At 39.1% G+C, this 18,929-nt stretch overlaps 1 protein-coding gene across 1 annotated transcript in view; it reads right to left on the bottom strand.

The window, feature by feature from the left end:
- The window catches only part of LOC112216136 (immunoglobulin-like and fibronectin type III domain-containing protein 1), a 42,929-nt gene that overhangs the window by 4,909 nt on the left and 19,091 nt on the right, over nt 1-18,929 (bottom strand). Inside the window, exons 8-18 of the mRNA XM_024375869.1 lie at nt 18,214-18,403; nt 17,787-17,900; nt 17,173-17,335; nt 16,792-17,064; nt 16,101-16,517; nt 15,763-15,867; nt 15,088-15,150; nt 14,760-14,858; nt 9,970-10,077; nt 6,361-6,468; nt 1,813-1,920 (exon numbers count right to left, since the gene is read on the bottom strand). Coding sequence (XP_024231637.1) covers nt 1,813-1,920; nt 6,361-6,468; nt 9,970-10,077; nt 14,760-14,858; nt 15,088-15,150; nt 15,763-15,867; nt 16,101-16,517; nt 16,792-17,064; nt 17,173-17,335; nt 17,787-17,900; nt 18,214-18,403 — 1,748 coding nt within the window. The remainder of the gene's footprint in view (nt 1-1,812; nt 1,921-6,360; nt 6,469-9,969; nt 10,078-14,759; nt 14,859-15,087; nt 15,151-15,762; nt 15,868-16,100; nt 16,518-16,791; nt 17,065-17,172; nt 17,336-17,786; nt 17,901-18,213; nt 18,404-18,929) is intronic.

Genomic DNA, 18,929 nt, shown 5'->3' with positions numbered 1-18,929 from the left:
GATCAGACATACTTACCAGATGTGATGTTAACATCTAATGCCATTTTGGAGGTGTACCTGTGGGCAGAACTGAAAAAGTGTGTGAAAGGAAGGCCTTTACATTTTTTAACATGGGTCAAGCATTTCGGGTAGCCTTCCACAAGCTACCCACATTAAGTTGGGTGAATTTTGGCCCATTCATCCTGACAGAGCTGGTGTAACTGAGTCAGGTTTGTAGGCCTCCTTGCTCGCATACGCTTTTGCAGTTTTGCCCACAAATTTTCTATAGGATTGAGGTCAGGGAATTGTTTTGGCCACTCCAATACCTTGACTTTGTTGTTCTTAAGCCATTTTGCCACAACTTTGGAAGTATGCTTGGGGTCATTGTCCATTTGGAAGACACATTTGCAACCAAGCTTTAACTTCCTGACTGATGTCTTGAGATGTTGCTTCAATATAGCCACATAATTTTCCTTCCTCGTGAGCCATCTATTTTGTGAAGTGCACCAGTCCCTCCTGCAGCAACGCACCCCCACAACATGATGTTGCCACCCCCGTGCTTTCCTCAAAACATAATGATGGTCTTCATGGCCATTATTGTTTCATCAGACCAGAGAACATTTCTCCAAAAAGTATGATCTTTGTCCCCATGTGCAGGTTCAAACCGTAGTCTGGCTTTTTTATGGTGGTTTTGGAGCAGTGGCTTCTTCCTTGCTGAGCAGCCTTTCAGGTTATGTCGATATAGGACTCGTTTTACTGTGGATATAGATACCCTTGTACCTGTTTCTAACCAGCATCTTCACAAGGTCCTTTGTTCTGGGATTAATTTGCACGTTTCGAAACCAATGTACATTCATCTCTAGGAGACAGAATGCGTCTCCTTCCTGAGCAGTACTATTGTTTGTACTCATGAATGTGGTACCTTCAGGAGTTTGGAAATTGCTCCCAATGATGAATCAGGTCTACAATTTTTTTCTGAGGTATTGGCTGATTTCTTTGGATTTTCCCATGATGTCAAGCAAAGAGGCACTGAGTTTTAAGGTAGACCTTGAAATACATCCACAGGTACACCTCCAATTGACTCAAATTATGTTAATTGGCCTTTCAGATGCTTGTAAAGCCATGACATCATTTTCTGTAATTTTCCGAGCTGTTTAAAGGCACAGTCAACTTAGTGTATGTTTACTTCTGATCCGCTAGAATTGTGATACAGTGAATTATAAGTGAAATAATCTGTCTGTAAACAATTGTTGGAAACTTGTGTCATGCACAAAGTAGATGTCCTAACCAACTTGCAAAAACGACAGTTTGTTAACAAGATTTTTTGTGGTTGAAAAACAAGTTTTAATGACTCCAGCCTAAGTGTATGTAAACTTCATCTTCCGACGTTTGTGTGCATTACAATAATGCACACAAACGCACAACACAACAAGCATTTCTATGGCATCAGATCTTATTTGTTTAAGATAATAGTAATTAGAAGTACATTTCTTTAGCTCCATCTACAGAATAGTTAGAATAGTTCTATGGAACATAGAACATCCACCCAGAAGAACACATTGCATAGAAAATTATATTGATGTTATTATAGGACTACATAAATCATACTTTTGGTTACTTTGAGATTTGCACATTCAGTATGGTAAGAGATGAGATTCAACATTCCCCTTTAAGGTACATGAATATTCTCAGTATCATCTCTTGTCAGTGTAACAGATGACCCTGTTACAACAGTGTCATATTTCTACAATTATTTCCCAAACTTGAGTGATACTCATGTGAATGCCATCTCCTCCATGCAGTCAGTACATGACGTCACGTGTGGTCTCTTACCAATCACTGTGTCCTTCAGCAGTGGGCCTTGCCTTGTGCGCTCTGAACGCTTGCCAGACACATCAGTGTACTGCTCAGTTTCTCCTGTACCACTTTGAGCATTGGGATCTGTGATTTGGCCGTAAAATAATAACCTTGCAAGCAATTTCCAAAATTACTTAGCATTTTGTTAAATTATGAAATGAAACCATCAGCTGTAAGGTTAGGGTTGGAAGAAAGCATTACATTCATTGTGAATAGAACACAAAAAGCACGACAGAGATACAGGAACACACAACACAAAAAGCCACTCTATGAGATCAGGGATTTTATATACTGTATAAATATACAGTACCAGTAAAAGGTCTGGACACACCTACTCATTCAAGGATTTTTCTTTATTTTTGACCAAATAGGGCTATCTCCTGTATACCACCCATACCTTTTCACAACACAACTGATGGCTCAAACGCATTAAGAAGGAAATAAATTCCACAAATTAACTTTTAACAATGCACATCTGTTAATTGGAATGAATTCCAGATGACTGAGAGAATGCCAAGAGTGTGCAAAGCTGTCATCAAAATAAAGGTTGGCTACTTTGAAGAATCTAAAATCTAAAATATATTTCGATTTTTTCAACACTTTATTGGTTACTGAATGATTCCATGTGTGTTATGTCATAGTTGTGATGTCTTCACTATTATTCTACAATGTAGAAAATAGTAAAAATAAAGAAAAACCCTTGAATGAGTAGGTGTGTCCAAACTTTTGATTGGTACTGTACATATACCCTTGATAAAGATGAGCAAAAATGACTATTTAAAAGAAATAATACAAATACTGATCAATATTGTATGCTGCAAAAAATGGGGACATTATATTATTTTATACTAATACAATTGCTCAGAGAAACAGATTTGGTCACACTTTATTTAGGTTATACTGTCAACAAACTACCTGTTGATAAGCAACTTCTTGCGAAGGTTAGAGTTAGGTTAGGTTTAGAATAAGGGTTAAGCTTAGAGTTAGGGTTAGGGAGGTTAAGGGTTCAAATTTTGGCTAGGGTTAGGGTAAATTGAAATGTTATTGATAGTCTGTAGATAATCTGTAGAGCAGGGATCATCAACTAGATTCAGCCATGGGGCAATTGTGGTCTTGAGCGGATGGTAAGACAGCAGGAACATAATTATAAATAATTTGAAGACTGCAAATTGACCGCAAGAAGCCCAAACAGATATAATATTTGACTAAAACATAATATTTTCAAACCTTGCTTACATTTGTATAAGATCACATATACAGTGCCTTTGGAAAGTATTCAGACCCCATGACATGTTTTACATTTTGTTAGGTTACAGCCTTATTCTAAAATTGATTAAATAGATTTTTGTCCTCATAAATCTACACACAACACTCCATAATGACAAAGCAAAAACTGTTTTTTTAGAAATGTTTGTTAATATATATTTAAAAAACTCCTGAAATATCACATTTACATAAGTATTCAGACCCTTTACTCAGTACTTTGTTGTACCACCTTTGGCTGTAATTACAGCCTCGAGTCTTCTAGGGTATAAAGCTACAAACTTGGCACAACTGTATTTAGGGAGTTTCTCCCATTCTTCTCTGAAGATCCTCTCAAGCTCTGTCAGGTTGGATGGGGTTGGATGGGGTTGGATGGGGAGTGTTGCTGCAGAGCTATTTTCAGGTCTCTCCAGAGATGTTTGATCGGGTTCAAGTCCGGGCTCTGGCCGGGCCACTCAAGGACATTCAGAAACTTGTCCCAAAGCTGCTCCTGCTTTGTCTTGGCTGTGTGCTTAGGATTGTTGTACTGTTGGAAGGTGAACCTTCTCCCTAGTCTGAGATCCTGAGCGCTCTGGAGCAGGTTTTCATCAAGGATTTCTCTGTACTTTGCTCCGTTCATCTTTCACTCGATCCTGACTAGTCTCCCAGTCCCTGCCGCTGAAAAACATCCCACAGCATGATACTGCCACAGCAATGCTTCACCGTAGGGATGGTGCCAGGTTTTCTCCAGAAGTGACAAATCTTGATACTCATGGTCTCGGAGTCTTTAGGTGCATTTTGGCAAACTCCAAGCGGGCTGTCATGTGCCTTTTACTGAGGAGTGGCTTCTGTCTGGCCACTCTACTATAAAGGCCTGATTGGTGGAGTGCTGCAGAGATGGTTGTCCTTCTGGAACGTTCTCCCATCTCCACAAAGGAACTCTGAAGCTCGGTCAGACCATCGGGTTGTTGGTCACCTCCCTGACCAAAGCCCCGATTGATCAGTTTGGCCGGGTGGCCAGCTCTAGGAAGAGTCTTGGTGGTTCCAAACATCTTCCACTTAAGATTGATGGAGGCCACTGTGTTCTTGGGGACCTTCAATGGTACAGACATTTTTTTGGTACCCTTTCCCAGATCTGTGCCTCGACACAATCCTGTTTCTAAGCTCTACAGACAATTCCTTTGACCTCATGGCTTGATTTTTGCTCTGACATGCCATGCACTGTCAACTTTGTGACCTTATATAGACAAGTATGCCTTTCCAAATAATGTCCAATAAATTCAATTTACCACAGGTGGACTCCAATCTAGTTGTGGAAACATCTCAAAGATGATCAATGGAAACATAATGCACCTGAGCTCAATTTCTAGTCTTACAGCAAAGGGTTTGAATACTTATATAAATTGTATTTATTTTTTACATTTATTTAACTAGGGAAGTCATTTAAGAACAAATTCTTATTTTAAATGACGGCCTAGGAACAGTGAGGTAACTGCCGTATTCAGGGGCAGAACGACAGGGGATTCGATCTTGCAATCTTTTGGTTACTAGACCAACACTCTAACCACTAGGCTACCTGCCACCCCAGGTAAATAAGGTATTTAAGTTTTATAGTTTTAATCCATTTGCAAAAAGAAATAAAAACAGTTTTTGCTTTGTCATTATGGGGTAACGTGTGTAGATTAATGAGGGGAATTTTTGAGTAAAAAAAAAAGTAATATATTTTCGATGAAGGCTGTAATGTAACAAAATGTGGAAAAAGTCAAGGGGTCTGAATACTTTTCGAAGGCACCCTGTCTCTCTATTATGCATGGGAATACTTTCAAACAGATTTCCCGAATTATAATCACTTTATAAAGATGATTTGCTGGTGTTTTTAGTCTTATGTCCAACAATAAAAAATACAAATATATATTTTTTCAGCACAAAATCACAAACTAGCCAAATTCGGCTCAAGTTCAGGAACCCTGATGTAGAGCATCTACACACAAACTATCCAAATAAAGTGTTACCCAATACTCTAGCACCCTCCCCTTGCGAGGACAATGACACTGAACTTTTTTCTAAATTGTTTTATGAGATTGGAGAACATGTTGGGCGGGATCTTAGACCATACTTCCATACAGAATCTTTCCAGATCCTTGATATCCTTTGTGCCCTCTTATGGACTGCTCTCTTCAATTCAAACCACAGGTTTTCAATGGGGTTCGAGTCTGGAGACTGATATGTCCATTGCAAATTTTTTAATTTGTGGTCAATTAAACATTTCTTTGAGGATTTTGATTAGTACTTGGGGTTATTGTCTTGCTGGAAGATCTACTTGCAGCAAAATGTCAGCCTCCTGGCAGAGGCAACAAGGTTTTTGGCTAAAATGTCCTGGTACTTGGCAAAGTTCATGATGCCGTTGCCCCAGGACCAGTGGATGAAAAATAGCCCCATAACATCAAAGATTGACCACCATATTTTAATGTAAGTATGAGATACTCTTCTGCATATGCTTTTGTTTTTCAATGCCAAACCCACCACTGGTGTGCATGGCCAAGGAGCTCTAGTTTCATGTCATCTGACCATAGCACCGCCTGGAGTTTGATAAATGGCATTGGCATTTGGATTGGATCCAGTGCTATGGTCAGATGACATGAAAATCGAGCTCTTTGGCCACGTACACCAGCAGTGGATTTTGTCGTAGATAAAGACTCAGTATCATTATCCGGGGGAGGGGGGAGGGTGCTGGAGTATTGAAAACAGGAGATCCTATTATTACTTGTTCAACAAAATCATTCTCTGAGCAATTGTTTTAGAATAAAAATATAAAATGTCCTTTTTTTGCATGCAATATAGCTCAGTATTTGTATTCTTTATTTTATACAGTATTTTTTGCTCATCTTTATCAAGGGTGCTTGACTGTACATATACTGTATAAATAAGCCCCATCGTTTACAATTTAGTTAGAAGAGTTCTATGGAACATAGAAGAGTTTCATAGAACATCCACCCAGAAGAACACATTGCATGGAAAATTATATTGATGTTATTATAGGACTACATAAATCCATTCTCAAAAATGAACATACTTTTGGTTACTTTGAGATGTGCACATACAGTATGGTAAGAGATGAGATTCAACATTCCCCTTTAAGGTACATGTATCTTCTCAGTGTAACAGATGATCCTGTTACAACAGTACCATATTTCTCCAATTATTTACCAAACTTGAGTGATACTCGTGTGAATGCCATCTCCTCCATGCAGTCAGTACATGACGTCACGTGTGGTCTCTTACCAATCACTGTGTCCTTCAGCAGTGGGCCTTGCCTTGTGCGCTCTGAATGCTTGCCAGATGCATCAGTGTACTCCTCAGTTTCTCCTGTACCACTTTGCCCATTGGGATCTGTGATTTGGCCATAAAATAATACAAATATTGCAAGCAATTTCCAAAATGTTATTTTGTTAAATCTGAAATTAACCCATCAGCTGTAGGCTTGGAGTTCTTAAAATGGTCTTGACATGGAGATACTGTTTCCATGGTTTGTTTTACAATGATTTGTTAAATATTTGGAAATCAAGGAAGCTTTCAATGTCTTTTGAATAGAACACAAAAAGCATGGCAGCGATAACCAAACACACAACACAACAAGCCTCTCTGTGATCAGGGATTATATACACTGAGTGTACAACACATTAGGATCACCTTCCTAAATATTGAGTTGCACTCCCCTCCCTCTTTTGCTTTAACCATTCACCCTCTGAATGGCACATACACAATCCATGTCTCAATTGTCTCAAAGCTTAAAATTCCTTCTTTAACCTGTCTTGGCACCTCATCTACACTGATTTAAGAGGATTTAACAAGTGACATCAATAAGGGATCTTAGCTTTCCATCTGGATTCGCCTCATCAGTTTATGTTATGGAAAGAGCAGGTGTTCCTAATGTTTTGTACACTCAGTGTATATACACTACATGACCAAAAGTATGCGGACACCTGCTCATCAAACATCTCATTCCAAAATCATGGAGTTGCCCCCCCCCTTTGTTGCTATAACATCCTCCACTCTTCTAGGTAGGCGTTCCACTAGATGTTGAAACATTTCTGTGGGGACTTGCTTCGCTTCAGCCAACAAGAGCATTAGTGAGGTCGGGCACTGATGTTGGGCAATTAGGCATGGCTCGCAGCCGGCTTTCCAATTCATCACCAAACGTGTTTGATGGGGTTGAGGTCAGGGCTCTGTGCAGGCCAGTCAAGTTCTTCCACACCGATCTCGACAAACTATTTCTGTATGGACCTCGCTTTGTGCACGGGGGCATTGTAATTTTGAAACATGAAAGGGCCTTCCCCAAACTGTTGCCACAAATTTGGAAGCACAGAATCGTCTAGAATGTCATTGTATGCTGTAGTGTTAAGATTTCCCTTCACTGGAAATGAGGGGCCTAGCCTGAACCATGAAAAACAGCCTCAGACCATTATTCCTCCACCACCTTTACAGTTGGTACTATGCATTGGGGCAAGTAGCGTTCTCCTGGCATCTGCCAAACTTAGATTCTTCCGATGGACTGCCAGATGGTGAAGCGTGATTCATCACTCCAGAGAACGTGTTTCCAGGCTTGTGTGTGGCTGCTCAGCCATGGAAACCCATTTTATGAAGCCCTCAATGAACAGTTTTTGTGCTGAAGTTGCTTCCAGAGGCAGTTTGGAACTCAGTAGTGAGTGTTGCAATCAAGGACAGACAATTTTTACTTGCTACACGCTTCAGCAATCGGCAGTCCCATTCCGTGAGCTTGTGTGGCCTACCACTTCGCCGTTGAGCTGTTTCCACTTCACAATAATTGCACTTACAGTTGACCAGGGCAGCTCTAGCAGGGCAAGAATTTGACGAACTGACTTGTTGGAAAGGTGACATCCATGACGGTGCCTGGTTGAAAGTCACTGAGCTGTTCAGTAAGGCCATTATATTGCCAATGTTTGTCTATGGAGATTGCATGGCTGTGTGCTCGATTTTATACACCTGTAAGCAACGGGTGTGGTTGAAATAGCCAAATCTACTAATTTGAAGGGGTGTCCACATACTTTTGTGTATATATATATATATATACAGTACCAGTTAAAAGTTTGGACACACCAACTCATTCCAGGGTTTTTCTTTATTTGGACTATTTTCTACATTGTAGAATAATAGGGGAGAAATCAAAACTACGAAATAACACATATGGAATCATGTAGTAACCAAAATAAAATATATTATTACAAATATTACAAATCAAAATATATTTTAAGTAGCCACCCTTTGCCTTGATGACAGCTTTGCACATTCTTGGCATTCTCTCAACCAGCTTCATGAGGTAGTCACCTGGAATTCATTTAAATTAACAGGTGTGCCTTGTTAAAAGTTCATTGGTGGAATTTCTTTCCTTCTTAATGCGTTTGAGCCAATCAGTTGTGTTGTGGCAAGGTAAGGGTAGTATACAGAAGATAGCGCTATCTGGTAAAAGACCAAGTCCATATTATGGCAAGAACAGCTCAACTAAGCAAAGAGAGACGACAGTCCATCATTACTTTAAGACATGAAGGTCAGTCAATGCGAAAATGTTCAAGAACTTCAAAAGTTTCTTCAAGTGCAGTCGCAAAAACCATCATGCGCTATGATGAAACTGGCTCTCATCAAGACCACCACAGGAAAGGAAGACCTAGAGTTACCTCTGCTGCAGAGGATAAGATCATTAGATCTTATGATCATAAGATCATCTCAACATCAACTGTTCAAAGGAGACGTGAATCAGGCCTTCGTGGTCGAATTGCTGCAAAGCAAACCACTACTACAGAACACCAATAAGAAGAAGAGACTTGCTTGGGCCAAGAAACACGATCAATGGGACATTAGGCCGGGGGAAATCTGTCCTTTGGTCTGATGAGTCCAAATTTGAGATTTTTGGTTCCAACCGCCATGTCTTTGTGAGAAGCAGAGTAGGTGAACGGATGATCTCCGCATGTGTAATTCCCACCGTGAAGCATGGAGGAGGTGTGATGGTGCTTTGCTGGTGACACTGTCTGTGATTTATTTAGAATTTAAGGCACACTTAACCAGCATGGCTACCACAGCATTCTGCAGAGATATGCCATCCCATTTTATTTGCGCTTAGTGGGACTCTCACTTATTTTTCAAAAGGACAATGACCCAACACACCTCCAGGCTGTGTAAGGGCTATTTGACCAAGAAGGAGAGTGATGGAGTGCTGCATCAGATGACCTGGCCTGCACAATCACCTAACCTCAACCCAATTGATATGGTTTGGGATGACTTGAACTGCAGAGTGAAGGAAAAGCAGCCAACAAGTGCTCAGCATATGCGGGAACTCGAAGACTGTTGGAAAAGCATTCCAGGTGAAGCTGGTTGAGAGAATGCCAAGCGTATGCAAAGCTGTCATCAAGGCAAAGGGTGGCTACTTTGGTTACTACATGATTCCATGTGTTATTTCATAGTTTTGATGTCTTCACTATTGTTCTACAATGTAGAAAATAGTCAAAATAAAGAAACACTCTTAAATGAGTAGGTGTGTCCAAACTTTTGACTGGTACTGTACATAGATATATAGCTATATACATATATATTTAAGCCCCATCTAGTAACATTTTGTCAGAAGAGTTCTATGGAACATAGATGTTTCATAGAACATCTCCCCAGAAGAACACATCACAAGGAAGATACTGAGGATGTTATCATAGGACTATGGAAATCTATTCCAGAAAAGTATCATACTATTGGCTATTCTTAAATCTTCTCCTTGTCATTTCCCAAACTTGAATGACATTTGTCACTCATGTTAAAGCCATCGCCATCTCCTCCATTCAGTCAGTGCATGACGTCACGTGTATGACGTCACACATGGCCTCTTACCAATCACTGTGTCTTTCAGCAGTGGGCCTTGCCTTGTGCGCACTGAATGCATGCCAGCCGCATCAATGTACTCTTCAGTTTCTCCTGTCCCACTTTTCACATTGGGATCTGTTGTTTGGCCATAAAATAATAAAAACCTTGATGGCACTTTCCACAATTACTTTTCATTTGATTGAATATGAAAATATACCATCCTCTTTATGATTGTAATGGAAACAGTGACTTGACATAGCAACAATGAACAATACATGACAAAATAACCATATATACATACACAGATTAATAGAACAAAAACACACTCAGACATATTATTGTGAACAAAACATACATTGGGACATACAAGCAAACCAGTAACACTTTACATTAAGGTGTACTTAAAGGGATTTCTGAAGGGGTTTATAAGTAGTTTATAAAGAGTAAATTATATCTTTAATGTTTATGTTTTTACAAACCACTTATAAACCCCTTTTAAATCCTTTTAGGTAAGTATTCGTTAATGTGAAGTGTTACCAACAAACACTGTTCTACACATATGAACAAACTTGAACATGTCACAAAGATATAAAGCAGAAAGTTGTGGACAGACAAACATGTTTGACCAATTGTTTTCAAGAGAGGTCATTCTAAGTAATACTTTGTCTTCTAATCTGAACTTGGATAAGACCAGATGTTGTGTTGGTGTCTATTGACGTCTTTTCACGATGAACAGATCCTCAACCATGCTGTTGGCATGGAGATTCTGGTATCAGAGTTATTGGAATGGTCTTTCCATGCAGATATTGTTTCCATGGTTTGTTTCACAAATATTTGTTGAATATTTGAAAATCAAGGACGCTTTCAAAGTCTTATGAGTAGAACACAAAAAGCATGACAGAAATACACAAACACACAACACAACAAGCCTCTACAGGATTCAGGGATTAGATATATTTTTGTATTATTGTAGATATGTAAAGTTTAGTTTTATGGAACATAGAAAAGTTTAATAGATATTCAATTGAAGATACTACTGATGTTAGAGGACTGCATACTGTACATTCATTCTCAAAAATAAACAGACATGGATTATTTTGAGATACTGTATGTATGATTAGATTCAACATTCCCCTTGAATGAACATTTCAGTATCATCTCGTCGGTATCATACTTCTCCAAGTTATTTCCCAAACTTGAGTTATATTTGTAGGAACGTCATGTCCTTCGTGCAGTCAGTACACAACGTCACATGTGATCTCTTACCAATCACACTGTCTTTCAGCAGAAGGCCTTGTCTTGTGCGCACTGAACACTTAGCAGACTCATCAGTGTACTCAGTTTCTCCTGTCCCCATTTTCACATTGGGATCTGTGGTTTGGCCTTAAAGTTAGAATAATCCTGCCGACACTTTTCATAATTACTTTTTGTTTGGTTAAATATAAAACGAAACAATCCATTCATTCCTTGATTGTAATGGTAACGATGACAAGATAGATCTACAAAAAAAATATATGACAAAACAGCCATATATGCAGGTTAATTGAACAAATACACAGACAGACATATTATTGTGAACAAAATATACACTGGGACATACAAATAAACCAGTAACGCTTTACATGTAGGCATACTTAAAAGGATTTATATAGGGCTTGACAAGTAGTTTATAAACCGTTAATTAGTAGTTTACATAGAAAGTTTAGAATTCTGTTATATAGTTATAACACAATGGTTATTTTGGTACTGGCCAAATAATGAGCTAATATATGACTGCAATGTTATTGATTATTATTGTGAGTAAAGCCAGTGCTGTCATATAAGCTCAGTATTTGGCTAGCAGATAAATGAGAAGCACAATTTCTACCAATGTATCATTACTGTTTATTACAGATTTATAAACTATCTACAACAGCTTATAAACTACCTATAAACCTTTTAAAATACCTTAAGATAAGTATTCCTTAACCTGTTCAACTTTGACACCCTCTGGTGGCATTTTCTAAACTACACAATATTGTATACTACATGCTTAGTACTGTTAGAAGGTAAGAACTGTGGGATTCCAATTGTCAAATGTTGGAGAATAATACATTTGAAAGTCTAGGTTTTTTCATAAAATATGTCACCAATTACTGTTCCAAAAGGATAAATAGGAACACAGCCGTTTCAAAAGTGCAGGGCTTGTGCAATGTCATTTTTCGTCTTATAGGAATAATTAGTTGTCTTACTGGAATGATATACATATGAGGAGAAAGCTAAAGCCTCTACCTAGCCATTGATGTAAATATATCCCCTGTCTGATTCCCAGTTTGTCCATAAGATGACAGTAGGTGATCACAAGATGTCTCTTGGCCTCTTGAAACCAGTTGCGTCCGGTTTGGGTAATGTGTCACTGTGCCAAAATGGCCGAACGGATTTTCAAGCCTGACATATTAAAACGACCCTAGCAATCACGGCTTTCAGGAATAAGACATAAACGGGTGAGGAAACTTCAAACGTATTTTCCCATTCACTTTTCCTATTGTAAACGAGTGAGAGAGATCAACAGCGCATACGGAGGATGTATTTTAGATAATGTGGACGGAGAAGGAAATGCATTTCTTTACAACAGTGGTCACCAACCTTTTCTGAGTCAAGATCACTTTCTGAGTCAAAATGCATGCCAAGAACTACAGCTATGATTTTTTATTAACATGACTTAAAAAATTTAAGCCTATGCAACATTAACCAATTAAAAACAGTACTGTAGCAATGAGGTTTGTGCAGTAAGCTATAGGCCCAATACATTTTCACCGCATACTGGCTTTGCTTGGATTTACCGTTAATAGAGCCATTGCTGTATTACTTAGCTAAATTGCCATACATTTTTCATGCTTTTCGACCTTTCCCCAAATTAATATAATTGGTTCAGAGTTTGTTTTGATATTTTAACCTGCATGCCGTGATTGCGTTTGGTGTGGGGGGTGACAAAATACATTTATGCACGATGGCGCAAGCCTGGGTTCCGTGTAGGGTTCGTCTCTCAACACCCTCCGATCTCCCTTTCCTCCACTGACACTGACCAAAAAGGGACACCGTCTTCCAGCTGATGGCGAAACTGGAGTCGCACCGTATTATTTCTGCCTCATACACAAATTCATGTTGTTACTCATATGAACAGAGAAAGTGAAATATTCATTAAATTAAAAAAGACCCAAGCCGCTAATAATAATGTAATGAAACATCAGGGAGCAGGTCTCGCTTCTAGCCCGAGGTCCGGCACGCTACCGACTGTGCTGCAAAATCATGCTCGTGCAGCAGTCGATTTCCGCGTTTATAAACCTAGGGTCGTTACACTACTCCCTCCTTTCAAAGAGCGCGTCCTCGCCCAAGCTTGCGACTCTACGTCTTACAGGAACGCGCTCACCCGCCAAGCACACGCACTGTCGTGGATGCGAGGTCCGATCACTTCTGACACCAGTGTAATGAAACAGCAGGGAGCAGGTCTCGGACCCTCGACCTTCTAGCCCGAGGTCCGGCGAGCTATCGACTGTGCCGCAAAAGCATGCTCGTGCGGCACAGTCGATTTCCGCGCTTATAAACCCAGGGTCGTTACAATAACAACAACGCAATAACAACAACGCAAGATATACTTTCCTACTCATTCATTTACTGCTGCACTGCTTGTTGTAGCGCTGAGTGGAAATAGGAAGAACGCGCATTTTATGGCTTATAAAAGTGTTGAATACAAAGTGCTGAATACAAAGTGTTAAACATGAACTCACTCAAAAAAACAGCAGTTCTTTGCTGTATTCGTTGACAGTCTCTCTCTAGTCATGGTTTTAAAAGTTTTGAAATCTCATAGTATCAATTTTGTCGTAGCTTTCTTTTATGTCTGCTACGTTACTGCAGACTCGGATATCTGAGCAATCTGATTGACCAGCGGTAGCATAGTGTACTTGATTTCCTATCCAGGCCCACCGGGAAGGCAGAGTTTGTACCCTCAGACACATGAAATTGCAACAGTTTGCCTACAGTTTGCAGGGCTTCTGAATTGACTGCACCTACCACCAACAGCTCAAGACTAATAAAAAAAATAGTAACACAAGGCTTTAATCATTGGGTTTTTACAGAAATGTTTGGCGATTGGCTAGAAAGGCCTTGGAGATCGACAAGTCAATCGCAATCGACCGGTTGGTGACCACTGCTTTACAATGACCATTAGGGTGTACCTTTTCCATACACACTAAAAGTTGGAGCTTTTTGTGACTTTACCTACAATGCATACTCTATGAATATGGCCAAAGCAAGGAGTGGGGGGTAACCAAACTGTCTGGACCCGGTACCAGGTCCAAAACACCCCCTCAGAGTTATTAAACGGGTTGTTAAAAGTGTTACTAATAAGAACAAACTGCTCTATACGAACAGACTTGAATAAGTCACAGAGAGATAACATACACATGTGAACAGAAGAACTTGTTAGAAAATAATGCATGAGATTCAATATTTTAACTATATACTATTTTTAGTTTTAATGTATTTATAAAATACATGTTGCTTGTTAAAACTATGGATAAGTAAACTGCATACTGGTTAACCACTTGATGTCAAGTGGAATACAAATGATACTGTAACTGTATTACTGCATGTTACTCTAAGTTAAATTACTGTACGGTTAGTTAAAATGTTGACAAATTAAAATAACTTTTTCCGTTTTTTTTCTCCAGTTTTTATCATTTAATGCAATCCCAATGTGACTTGTTAATTAATTAAGATGCATCTGAGATTTTAGAGACTACCATGCAGTAGCCAAAGTGTCTCAGTGTGTTTCTTACCAATGACTGTGTCTGGTATAAGTGGACCAGTATGGCCCTTACGTCCCTTACTGTCTCCATCGCCTTCCCCGTTTGGGTCAATGTCATTGTTTGATGCTCCTATCAGTAATTATTATATCAGTTTGAAATATTGTAAAAAATGCATAAACCATTATACAGTAGACCTGAATACATATTGTACATTCTTATTAATGTAGGATGTTGTGCCAATGTGTTATCCTTTTCATGATACATTATTTTTCTAAGTCGTCTATATACATTATCTTTTTCAAGTACAGTATATAACATGTGTCCAATGTGTTTATAATCGAGATATCATTTGTCTTACCTTTGCCTTTGTCCGAAACATCAGTGGATTTCTTGTACTTGTCATCTCTTTCCTTCTCAGCATCTTTGATTTTACATACATAAAATTATTCAAAGAAAGGGGTATACAAGTTGTTTATTAATGGTTAATTATTTGTTTATATAGATGATATAGTATAAACTACTTACACTACCTTTAAAATACTTTTAGGTAAGTATTCCTTCATGTAAAGTGTTACTAACAAGAACAAATGTTCAACACAGACTTGAATAAGTCAATGAGACATAACATACCGTTGTGGACAGAAGAACCTGTTAAACAAATGTTTATAATTTCATGCATGAGATTCAATATTTCAAGTATTTACTATTTTTGACATTAGTGTACTATTTTAAGGTGGGTTTTATCAAATGTATTTTGCTTGTTAACTGTGGTTAAGTAAACTGCAATTCTGGTTAATCACTTGATGTCAAGTGGAATACAAATGATACTGTAAATGTATTACTGCATGCTACTCTAAGTTAAATTACTGTAAGTTTTGTTAAAATGTAGAAAATGTAAATAAAGTAAAATGTTTTTTTTTTGTGTTTATCAGTTAATGTAATCCCAAGGTGACTTGTTAATTCATTAAGATGCATCTGAGATTTTAGAGACTACCTCCATGCAGTAGCCAAGGTGTCTCAGTGTGTTTCTTACCACTGACTGTGTCTGGTATAAGTGAACCAGGATGGCGCTTACGTCCCTTACTGTCTCGATCGCCTTCCCCGTTTGCGTTTGGGTCAAAATCATAATTTGATGTTCCTATCAGTAATTATTGTATCAGTTGTCAATTTGAAATATCGTCAAAAATGCATAAACCAATATACACCTGAATACATATTGTACATTCATATTAACATAGGATGTTGTGACAATGTGTTATCCTTTTCATTATACCATATTTTTCAAAGTCGACCCTATTACTTTCCTTTTTCTTTTTCAGTATATAACATATATGTCCAATGTGTTTATAATAGGGATATCATTTGTCTTACCTTTGCCTTTGTCAGAATCATCAGTGGATTTCTTGTTCTTCTTGTCATCTCCTTCCTTTTCAGAGTCTTTCATTTCGCCAACTGATTTGCCAACTGATTTGCCACCATCTTTGGATTTGTTTGATCCACTTTTAGAATTGTTTTTTCCATCTCCGGTGTCTTTGCCTTCCCCACTGTCTCCGCCTTCCCCACTGTCTCCATCCCCAGTATCAGGAGGAGGGGGTGCCAGGAGTGCCTCTCGGGCAAGCCTCTCCTCCTCCGCTCTGGCCTTGTTTGCAGCGTCGATCTGCTCCTGCCTTTCCTTCGCCAGTTTTTCCTGCTGCTCTTGAGCCAGTTTCCCCAGATCCAACCCTGTTCCACCAGCCTGGGTTGTTTTACGGGTCTTTTTTTTACCATGGGAAGCAGGGTCGCTGTCAGCTGAGAGAGAGAGAGAGAGAGAGCGGGTGAGAGAAAGGGAGAGATAGGGGAATACTGTACAAGGTGCTCAGTGAGCATGGTTATTAAAATGATTATTCATATGGAACATTTCGATAAGTGTTGAGAAGACATAGTACCTCTCAAATCTGTCATGAGACCAGAACTGAGTTACCGAGGTGAATAGTATATGTTGTTCAACCAAAAATGAATCCATCTGCTGTTCCCTTCATCTGAAAAATTACATATTGTGCAAGATATGAAGATGTAATGTTACCTTCCACTATCAGCCAGGCACTGCATGTCTTGATTCCTGCCGCAGCAGAGTAGATACCCTTGTCCAGCTGGCTACAGTCCTTTATTAGCAGTCTGTGGATCAGCTTGTCTTCTGATACAGTTATAGTGTATTTCTCTCCCTCCTCCAGAGTGGCATTCTTGCCCATCCATTTGATTCTGGGCCAGGGTTGTGACAGGACACACTCAAACATAGCATCCTCTCTCTCTTTGGCCTTCACCTCCTGGATCTTGACAATGAAATCCACTGTGGGAACTGGGAGTAAAAGGGCAAATGGAACAAGCTCATGGGAATAAATAAGGACAGTTTATTATCTTCTATCAAAAAGGAATGCTATTCATAATCATTCTGTGCTCATCTTACTCTTGAAGTCTGTAGAGAACAGATTGACCTCCTCAACATCCACCTGATAGAGCCCAGCATCCTCTGCCTTAAGGTCCCGCACACTGAAGATTAACTTCTTCCCAACAGTCTTTAAGCTGTGTTTCATTTCTTCTTCATCACTATAGGGAATCATTACACCATCCTGCAAGATGATACAGAGTTCACACAGTGACAGCTACTATCAGATATGAGTTCAAATTCAGTTCATTTCAACATTTAAAAAAAAAAGAAAAAACTAAAATCCTCATGGTTGATGGGATGTATGACAATTTACATGTTTTGACATGGATATCATGGCAAAATGATAACGGGATGAAGTTACTCTGGAACCATAGAAAATGTAATTATATGCCTGGAACTTTGGGTGAGAAATTTAAAGGAGATACTACTGCCTTACAAGAAAGAAGGGGACAAATTATGTTTTAATTGTGCAATGTCAGTCTTTCCTTTAAGGCAGTTGTCATCCATTAAAATGCTGTACAATGTTGAATGACAAGTTTGTTGTGTAAGTTGAGATAAAAGCTAAATTATGTATAATGATACCTTTGCCTCATGTGGAATCTGAATCAGAGGTCAACTTCTAGATGTCTCACCTTGTAGAGGAAAATCCTACTGGCGAGGTCTTTGAGCTCAAGGTCAAACTCAAACGAAGCAATGCCTACTCCTTTAATATCAATATGTTTCAGGTTATTGATGGTCTCAATATACTGAGGAAGGGATGGCAGATGGTTTGGAAGATCACCATGAGGAAAAGGGTGGAGAGAAAATAATGGATGAGAGGGAGGGGAGTGGAGAGAAATGGAGTTTAAAATCACGAGGATGAAATGATAGGTTAAGGCTATTGCCACAATGACTTAATGTAGTTAACTAGTTACACTTAAATTAATTTCAGACACTATGAATCCTGAGGTTCATAGTGGTCATGTAGGTTTTCACGCTAGCCATTAGCTACATTATATGACCAAAAACAGTACACACAGAAGACGTTTTGCACATACTGAATGTGCCCAATTCTCAAACCTTGGCCTGTTCCTCCTGTCTCTCCTTTTTCTTCTCACTGAGTTTCTTCAGCATTACACGGAAGTCTTTGACACCAAACTCAGCGCAGATTCGTTCATAGTCCTTCCTGTCTGCACTCATGATGATTTCCCAGAACCTTTCATCGATTTCTCCAGGTTCTTTCACAGCTTCCTCTTTGTCCACTCCCTTCCTGGTTGAAACATGACAGAAGCATTGCTTGAGTATTGGTACAAAACCATATACCATATTCTGTAGGATCTTCGTCAATGGTGGTCGTTGCCATTTAAAATGATTAGGATGATTTTTGCTTCATTAGCATGGCCTTTTTTCTATTACAGCATATTGGATGACTGTCATTCATATTCCATTCACCTAGCTCAATATAACATCGATAGGTTTAGGTTACTACATGATACTAGAATTGTCCCTGTACCATCATGAGTTTGCTACAAACTAAACTGTGAATGAAAGTTTAAGAATGAAAACCTTTCCAAGTCAAACCTTCATATCCTGGGGCGGCAGGGTAGCCTAGTGGTTAGAGCGTTGGACTAGTAACCGGAAGGTTGCAAGTTCAAACTCCCGAGCTGACAAGGTACAAATCTGTCATTCTGCCCCTGAACAGGCAGTTAACCCGCTGTTCCTAGGCCGTCATTGAAAATAAGAATTTGTTCTTAACTGACTTGCCTGGTTAAATAAAGGTTAAATAAAGGTTAAAT

Source organism: Oncorhynchus tshawytscha, linkage group LG16, assembly GCF_018296145.1.
Source record: "Oncorhynchus tshawytscha isolate Ot180627B linkage group LG16, Otsh_v2.0, whole genome shotgun sequence".
Taxonomy (NCBI): Eukaryota; Metazoa; Chordata; class Actinopteri; order Salmoniformes; family Salmonidae; genus Oncorhynchus; species Oncorhynchus tshawytscha.
The sequence above is the reverse complement of the archived record's forward strand: the minus strand, read 5'-3'. Positions and strand labels throughout refer to the sequence as shown.